This window comes from Hemitrygon akajei, chromosome 32 (genome assembly GCF_048418815.1).
Source record: "Hemitrygon akajei chromosome 32, sHemAka1.3, whole genome shotgun sequence".
NCBI classification, from domain to species: Eukaryota; Metazoa; Chordata; class Chondrichthyes; order Myliobatiformes; family Dasyatidae; genus Hemitrygon; species Hemitrygon akajei.
The window spans coordinates 16,191,452-16,200,282 of record NC_133155.1 but is presented as its reverse complement, the minus strand read 5'-3'; the positions used below and the strand labels follow the sequence as shown (position 1 = coordinate 16,200,282).

General features: G+C 39.1%; 1 protein-coding gene across 2 annotated transcripts in view; it reads right to left on the bottom strand.

Annotated features, from left to right (window-relative positions):
* Positions 1-3,398: 3,398 nt before the first annotated feature.
* The window catches only part of cnr2 (cannabinoid receptor 2), a 116,851-nt gene continuing 111,418 nt past the window's right edge, over positions 3,399-8,831 (bottom strand). For both annotated transcript variants that reach the window (XM_073034266.1, XM_073034267.1), the window contains exon 2: positions 3,399-7,021. In XM_073034266.1, the coding sequence (XP_072890367.1) occupies positions 5,692-6,873 (1,182 nt within the window). In that variant the 5' untranslated portion in view covers positions 6,874-7,021 and the 3' untranslated portion in view covers positions 3,399-5,691. The remainder of the gene's footprint in view (positions 7,022-8,831) is intronic.

Sequence of the window (8,831 nt, the reverse complement as noted above, 5' to 3'; positions counted from 1 at the left end):
TGTTTGATGGTGGGCTTTCAGGCAGTTGAGCGATCTGGCGCTTTGCTTTCTCCGAGGATGTTCCGGGAGGCGAGCAGGCTTGAGGCCAAGAAGCTTAGAGATGGGGCGTGAGCCCATGATCGACTCCATTTCCTACCGATCTCGCTGAATAAAGCATCGAGGAAGAAAGAAACGATCAAGGCAAGTGTGGAAGACGAGCGAGTGTTCAGCCATCGTCGACTAGCCTCTCGCTCACTGCTGCCAGAGGAAGGTGTCTGCATATGACAGTCACTCTCTCCCTCTCACTGATGCTCCCAAGGGAAGGACCCTGCAGTCGGATGGTCTCTCTCTCCCTCCATGCTGTCAGAGGATGGCACCGAATTAATGGGTCTGCAGTTTGTGGATTGGACTGGTCGCTCCTTTCTTTGTTGCTATTTTTGGGTGACTTTGAATTGGGACGTCCTGCAGATAATGAACACTGAGCAGAACTGAATACGGACTCTTCAGTTTTTTGTGTTTTATATTCTGCGTTTTCGCTCATTTTATCTTGTTGCTGTTTGCGTGATTTGTTTTTTGGCGTGTGGAGTGTCGACGTTCTTGTTGCCATTTGCGCAGTTTGTTTCTTTGCGTATGGGGGGGGTTGATGTTTTTCTTTGAACAAGCTCCATGGTTTTCTTTGTTTTGTGGATGTCTGTGGGGAAGACAAATCTCAGGGTTTGTACACGGCATACATAGCTTGATAATAAATGCACTTTGAATCCTTTGACCACTTGCTGAAACCTGGACTTGGAGAGGGAGGAGGCATGGGGAATTGAATCACTGAGAGTAATATTCAACAATCCAGAAGATTGAAGTGGGGAAGAATACACTGTGCAGTGTGTAAAAGAGCAAAGGAAGAAGATCAGAGATGGTGTTGTAAAAAGGAGCCATGTCAGTTTAAGCATTATCATTATTGGAAGCAGAGCCCAAGAAGGACAAATCAGACTGAGGCAGATTTGCTTGTAAGCCTGGGGAATAAATTACTGCTTCCTTTTGCCCACTGGGATTACTGGAAACATCTATTTTTGGGTTTTTACAGTTTACCTCTACCTTAAATTGGTCTGGACTATCAGCTAGTAATTCCAAATTAATGACAAAATGTATGTTGCGAGTCTTATTTAAGTATTGTAATTAGAGTGCAGCCTTCCAGAGAAGTTATTTTGGCCAAAGCCAAACTTTTTGTAACTAAATCTGAAGTAGATATGGTCATTACCAGTTGCGGTCTAAATTGTTAAATGTTTCTCAATTTTAACTATTTAACCACTTTCCTCTGAATTGACCAAAAAATATTATAGCTTTGATTATTGGCAAGTGGTTTCAGTCCCAAGGTTAGGCTGGAGAAATGTTTCTTCAGGCAAAAGAGGTGGAGAGGAACCTTGACGGTAATGCACAGGATCATGATGAAGCTACATAGTACAAATAGAGTGAAATTATTCCCAGTGTAGTATGGCTGAATGATAAGGGGTTTTGGTTTTAATGTGAAGAGCAAAAGGTACAGAACTGATGACCTGGCACTCTCAGCCTTTAAATGCAATGGAAACGGGGTCAATCAGTCCTTTCAAAGGGTATTTGAATACACATTTAATTGTATTGACTCTGATGAAAGAACACAGCAATGGAACCGAATATTTTGCTCTTCAGGGAGTCAGGATAGAGTGGATGGGGGCAAATGGCTTCCTTCTGCACTTATGATTATATAATGTGATTTTGATATTGCAGGGCTGACCAAATTACACATTATAAAAAAAGTTTTCAGGCATATTTATCTGCTTTGCAGAGGCACGTCCATTTAAAACAGAGATGGGAAGAAATTTCCTTAGCCAAGGAGGTGGTGTATTTCCAGAAAGTATTACCACAGGCAGCTGTGGAGGCCAGGCGGTTGGGTGTACTTAAGGCAGAGCTTGATAGGTTCTTGATTGGACACAGCATCAAAGGTGACGGGGGCGGGGAAGGCCGGGGAGTGGGGCTGAGGAGGGAAGAAAGGGATCAGCCATGATTGAATGGCAGAGTAGACTCGAAGGGCCTAATTCTGCCCCTATGTCTTATTGTCTTATGGTGTAACCTGCATGTTACTTTGCTGGGTTTTGATTGTGAAGTGCTGCCAAAGGTAGAGTGCTGTCATTGTATCTACCAATAACACATTCACCATTATATAACATTCGTTAAAGTATTTCAGCATAGCCATGCCAATGTGTATTTTTTCTAAGGACAGTATAATAGCTTTTTGCTCTGGATGATTCTGTTGATATATATATTAGACTGGTATGTTGTCACTACATCAGGATAGAAGGGGATGGGGAATAGGGCAGTCCTGTTGCCTGATTAATTTTGTATCTAATAATTAAAGCTCTTCTATTTATCTATATCTATAAAGTTATGTCAGGTTCCCAATGATAATCATTATTACTGGATTGCACGCTTTTGATTACCGCACTCTGGGTTTCATTCTGTCTGGGCGGCCTCCAACCTGATGGCATGAATATTGATTTTTCCTTCCTGTAAACCCTACCCCCTCTGTTCCTCACTCTGACCTTTTACCTCTTCTCACCTGCATATCACCGCCTCCTCCTTCCCCTTTCTCCTATGATCCACTCTCCTCTCCTATCAGATTCCTTCCACTCCAGCCCTTGACCTTTCCCACCAACCTGGCCTCACCTATCACCTTCTACATTACCCTCCTTCCCTTGCCCAACTTCTCACTGTCTTCTTCCCCCTTCCTTTCCAGTCCTGATGAAGGGTCTCAGCCCACAAAGTCAACTGTTTATTCATTTCCATAGATGCTGCCTGATCTGCTGAGTTCCTCCAGCATTGTGTGTGTGTGTGTGTGTTGCTTTCAACATATGGTTGTCCAATTACTGTGGCAAGATGATAAATATATTCTGTGCTGAAAACCGACTTGAATTTCTCAAATGAATAAGAAAATGTTTCATAGTGGGGTTGCAATACCAATAAAGTTCAACTAGGCCATATGGTTCTCTCAAGGCGATTCTTGATCATGATTGCTTTCGTCAAGGAACTAATTGTGAATAGGAACATTAATCATGCATTGCATCACTCTAGCCCAGGTTCTGTACTGCCACCAAAGGTGCATTTCTACTCTGCACTTCAAAATCATGATTAAAACTGCAGAATGATGCAGCAAAAATGCATGCTGTGTTCTTCTTTATGCCTCTTCAATTTAATGATTATGTATACAGATGAATAGTTAACCAGAGTGTTGATTTTTTTTTGAAGAGACAAATCACTGAACAAAGCATGGCGGCAATTCCAATTCTCACCCAAACAAAATGTACAGCTGAGTGCTTGATATAATTTAATTCAACCCTTTTTCTGTGTATGCTGTGGTGTATGCACAAAATGGAATTCATAAGCAATCCACATTGGTTCAAATATCACATTCTGCTTTTATTTGCTCCCTTTAATATTGCATGCAGATAAACAAGAACGTGGAAGAAACTGCTATTTCTTATCGTCACCCTCAGTAAAAGTAGAACAAGGTCCAAAGATCAGGATTTACCAAACATGCATGTTATTTGATGAGATATCACAGGAGACTGGAAGTTCAATTATAAATATATATCACAGCTAGCAAAATAACAATGAATAGATCAGGAATATACAACAGCCCAGAGGTTAAAGCAAGGATTTTTATATCTAAAATACAGTTGCTGGAAATCCAGAAGTCTCAGCTGATTAGGCAGCATCTATGAAAAGAGAAATAGAGTTTACATTTCTGCTCCAAGTCCTGTCACCGGCATTAAAGAAAAAATGAGAAAATGGTTTAAATTGTGGAGGAGGTTGGGGGGGGGGGGTGTGGTTGGGAGGAATGAATAGGTCAAAGTGAACCAGTGATAAGGTGAGGCCAGGGTTACCAGGAAGGTAAGATATACTGGTCCTCCAGATAGTGGGTTAATGGGCTCAGTGGGGAGTAGTAATATAAATATAGAAATATAGATTGTTGTGAAATAAAGAGTAATGTCTTGTGGAGTAGCACCTTCCATCCAGGCATGATACAGCCAGACTGACTCATTTTCAAATTCTACAACTTCTGCTGATTTGCTTTCTCTGCCTGCAGCAGGTTTGGTCTTTTCTCCTGTTAGTCACCCATCGGTGGTTCTAGCTCAGCTTTGCTCTTCATTAGTACAGTCTACCCTGCTGGGCTGCTCTCATAGCCCCGCATCTCATAACATTTTAATCAGAATCAGATTTAATATCACCGGCATATGCCATGAGATCCGCCTTGTGGCAGCAGTACATTACAATACATTGACTGCAAAGCTATGAGTTACAGTAAGGAGTATATATAAAAAATAAATTAAGCAATTAATGTGAAATATTTATTATTGTGCTTTGTGCTTTCTAACTGTTCTGATTAACCCAATGGAGAGAAAAACACTATAATTTATCCCCATGGTAATCCTGTCTTCACCCTGTTGTAGATTTTTACTTCCTCCTCTACATGCCTTCTTCCACCTTTCCTGTAAGTTAACCATATAACAGTTACAGCACGGAAACAGGCTATCTCGGCCCTTCTAGTCTGTGCCGAACGCTTACTCTCACCTAGTCCCACCTACCTGCACTCAGCCCATAACCCTCCATTCCTTTCCTGTCCATATACCTATCCAATTTTACTTTAAATGACAATATCGAACCTGCCTCTACCACTTCTACTGGAAGCTCATTCCACACAGCTACCACTCTCTGAGTAAAGAAATTCCCCCTTGTGTTACCCTAAACTTTTGCCCCCTAACTCTCAACTCATGTCCTCTTGTTTGAATCTCCCCTACTCTCAATGGAAAAAGCCTATCCACGTCAACTCTATCTATCCCACTCATAATTTTAAATACCTCTATCAAGTCCCCCACAACCTTCTACGCTCCAAAGAATAAAGACCTAACTTGTTTCAACCTTAAAACTAACTTGTTTTTCTCACATTCCCAGTGTTGATGAAGGGTGCTTGACCAGAAATGTTAACTCTGTTTCTCTTTACACAGACACAGCCTGATCTGCTTGCCAACACTTGCTGTTTTTATTATCTTTAAACCTCATTTGTAAAAGTTAACAGAACTTTTGTTCGTACCAGTTCTTGGATCATTCACCAAAGCTATTATGATGTACAAAATACATTGATAAAAGATGTTCATGTTCTCATAATCTCTTCTGGTTTGTCTCAGTAGACCTGTTTTAACTGGACAAGAATTCATCATTTGCAAACATATTATTGTTTACAACATGGAATTATGATCCAATGAGAAATTCTAATGAAGTTTCTCATTTCAGAGGCTGTTCTGTGTTACCTCTAAGATTAATTTGCCAAGCTGTTTTTCCACACTAACTCTACAGAAAGGTGTTTGTTTCTTAAAATCGTGCTACAGAATAAAAATCCATTGAAGAATTTATGCAACACGGTCACATATATGTACTGTTATTTCAAGTGAATGCATAAAGGGGCTGTTAACATTTTGAAATACTGATTAAATTGACACAAAAGTCAGGAATACATAGCAATATTTTCTTAAAGAAAAGTTGGCAAATGTGATTCTTAAATTCTGTAACATATCTGAAATATCATTAAAACAAAATGCTATGAGTAGGTGAATTAGGATGGCTTGACACCTGAAGATGTGCTCTCTTGGCAGAAGTCCCCTATTGTGTGGATCAAAATAAGTATCATCAGCTGGAAAGTTCTTCCTCTTTGCATAAGTTGTTGTTCTGAAAGACTATTGTTGAGGCGGTCTGCTCAGGCATGGTGGGAGTGGTACTACATTCTGACCTGTATCTCTCACTTGTTGAACAAACACTTGTGACCTGTTTTTTGTTCTGTCCATCAGACTCCATGCTGGTCTCCAGAGATGGCTCCTGCTTCTTGTACCCAGACAAAATATTGAATATTATACAGCGCATCTCTTTGCTCCTTGACACATAAACTATTGGATTCATGGTTGAATGTAGCAAGCACAGCATGCTGCAAAACGCAAACACCATTTTGATATTTTTGCTTACATTGGCAAATATATCATATGTCATTAGAACCAAGACTGGACACCAAAAAGTAACCAAAATAATTAATATTAGGCCTAGTGTTTTGGCAAGTTTAATGTCCATACGTTTGTGTCCTAAATTTGCTTGATGTTTCCTTCTTTGTTTCTCCATGTAGACTGTATGAATATGGGCCTTCAATAGAATATGTATATAGGCAAGAATTATTATAAATAACAGACAGGTTATAAGCATTATCCAGCAAATTAAATAGGTTTCATCAACTAAAGGAAATAGCTGGGAACACGTAAAATGTGATTGACAGCAATTCCAACCCATCAAAGGAAGTAAGCCTATAAAAATAACAAGTAGCCACAAAACTAAAATACAATTCACTGCTTTCTTCTTTGTCATAATTGTCTTGTATTCAGTAGGCTTGTGAATGCATATGTACCTGTCAATAGCAGTCAACAGCAAACTGCCCACTGAAGCTGATAATGATATAATGACACATCCAAGTTTAAACAGAAATACAGTTGTGTTGTCCTTGTTCTCGATAACATGGAAGCAAATAAAACTATAAACAAATACGGCACTTGCCATGAGATCAGCAGTGGCAAGGCTAGTAATAAATAAATGAGATGGTCGTTTTCGGAGTTTTGGGGTCAAGAGTATTACACATAAAATTAAAATGTTTTCCAAAACAGTAAAAGGCCCCACTATTGAACACAATGCGGTAACTATTTTCTTTTGGCTTTCTGTAAGGACTGTGAACTGTTCAATAAGCAAGATATCTTGGCTGCAAACTGAGTTGGAACGTGCTTGATTTTCAAGTGACTTGAAGTTGGATGTTGGAATTGAATTATTTCCATTCATTTTCACAGGCAAGATATCTAAGTTTTATCCTTCAGAATTCCCCAGTGCTTCTAAAGAAGGTTTATGATTGAGGACCTCTGAAGATAGATTTCAAAGTCGAATTCTCAGTCTTCTTTAAGCTCTCTGGCACCGGTTCCCCACTTTATACCTAAAAAAGAGAGAGCATAAATTAATCACTAAGGATGCTTTAATTTGACAATCTAATATATTAAGAAATTTGTAGGATACATATTAATGCAGTTAGATTATTTAAATTGTAGTTTTGTTATCCAGAACTCAATGGAAAGCAACATCATTGCTGCCCCAGGAGGCTTGTAATATTTCTTGGGGATCAATAATGTTTCCGGTTTCTGGCCCTTAGTAAAACCTGAAGAATGCATCTCATGCAAAACTCTTTTTGTTTGTACTTTTTTCTCATCAGTTTTGACGTTTCTTTATGGTTTTATGCCTTTTGTAATATCAGAAATAGTACAGTGAGACATTACAAACATTGATGAGTTCACGAAATGGTAGAAAGACAATGTTAGGAAAGTGTCAGTGTTAGGACAAGAGAGCTCATAAACGATTTTCAAACACAGCATCTGTGCTGTAGTGGTTGTTGTTCAGTTTATTTCCCTCTTGCTGCATTTAGTTCTCAACCACTACTGTTTGTTCCCATCTCTCTGTTGTCTCCTGGAAAGACCAGACATTTCTATCAATGCAGTTGAAGCATAATTAGATATAATGTTGCTTCGGTGCGTTGCCTGGGTTATTTTCAGCTAAAACCACCAAATGAATTGCCCTTTCCAAGGCTCTGTAATAATATGACTTAACTCCACTCAATTTCAGAGCAGATTTTATTTGATACTTTTGTATTATTTATTTCCTCTTTAGGTGGCGCTAGACAACACAACATAACCATCCACCATCAATCCATTAGTCAAATACATAATTAATTTCAGATGCATTAGTACTGATCAGATATATTAATGCAATGAAAAAAATTGCATTGTCCAGACAAACTAGGGTTGCTTATGGTTTACAAATTGAAATAGTATTTGTTTAAGTCACCCAACACTCAGGGATTTGAATGAAACTAAACCTAATTTATGTAGTTAAAATCTCAAATGTCTATCAGCTTGCATAGAAATGACACTTACAATATTTATATATGTATAGGGTTTACAGTACGAGTGACCTGGGTTCAATTCCTGCCGCTGTCTGTACATTCGCCTTATGACTGTGTTAGTTTCCTCCTCCCACAGTCCAAAGACAGACTGTTTGTGGATTGGGCATTGTAAATCGTCCCGTGATTAGGCTAGGGTTAAATCGGGCTGCTGGGCGGCAAGTCTCCAAGGGCTGAATGGCCTGTTCTGCGCTGTATATCAATAAATAAATGAATAAACTAACTAACTAAAAAGGCAACACGAGTGATGCTGGAAATAAGTAAAAACACAAAATGCTGGCAGAACTCAGCAGGCCAGACAGCATCTATGGGAGGAGGTAGTGATGACGTTCCTGATGAAGGGTTTGGGCCTGAAACGTCGTCACCTCCTCTAAAAAGGCATACAGTTTAACTGCTTTTGGATCTTGTTTTCCAAAGAGAAAGCAGAATTTTTTTTACAGAAATATGAAATGTTATTTAAACTCCTTTCTAAATTCATTTAAACACAGTACATCCTGTAACATTGGGACAGTCCAAATGCACTGCAAATCCCAAATGATAAATCTCTGATAACATTTTGCGTATGTTTGCAACAGTGGGATCTCATTCAAGTTACATAGACCATGGATAATGATTTAAAAGTAATGCAGTGGCACAAAATAATTAGTTATTTGTGCAACATTCCACCAAAACGAAAGGCGAACATACAGCAAACAAGGCCAGCACGTATGTGCTATTTGTCAATTATTGTATTGATCTCTGAATCATTTTACATAGTCTCTTCATGAAGGATTTGTTAACAAGCAAATTCATA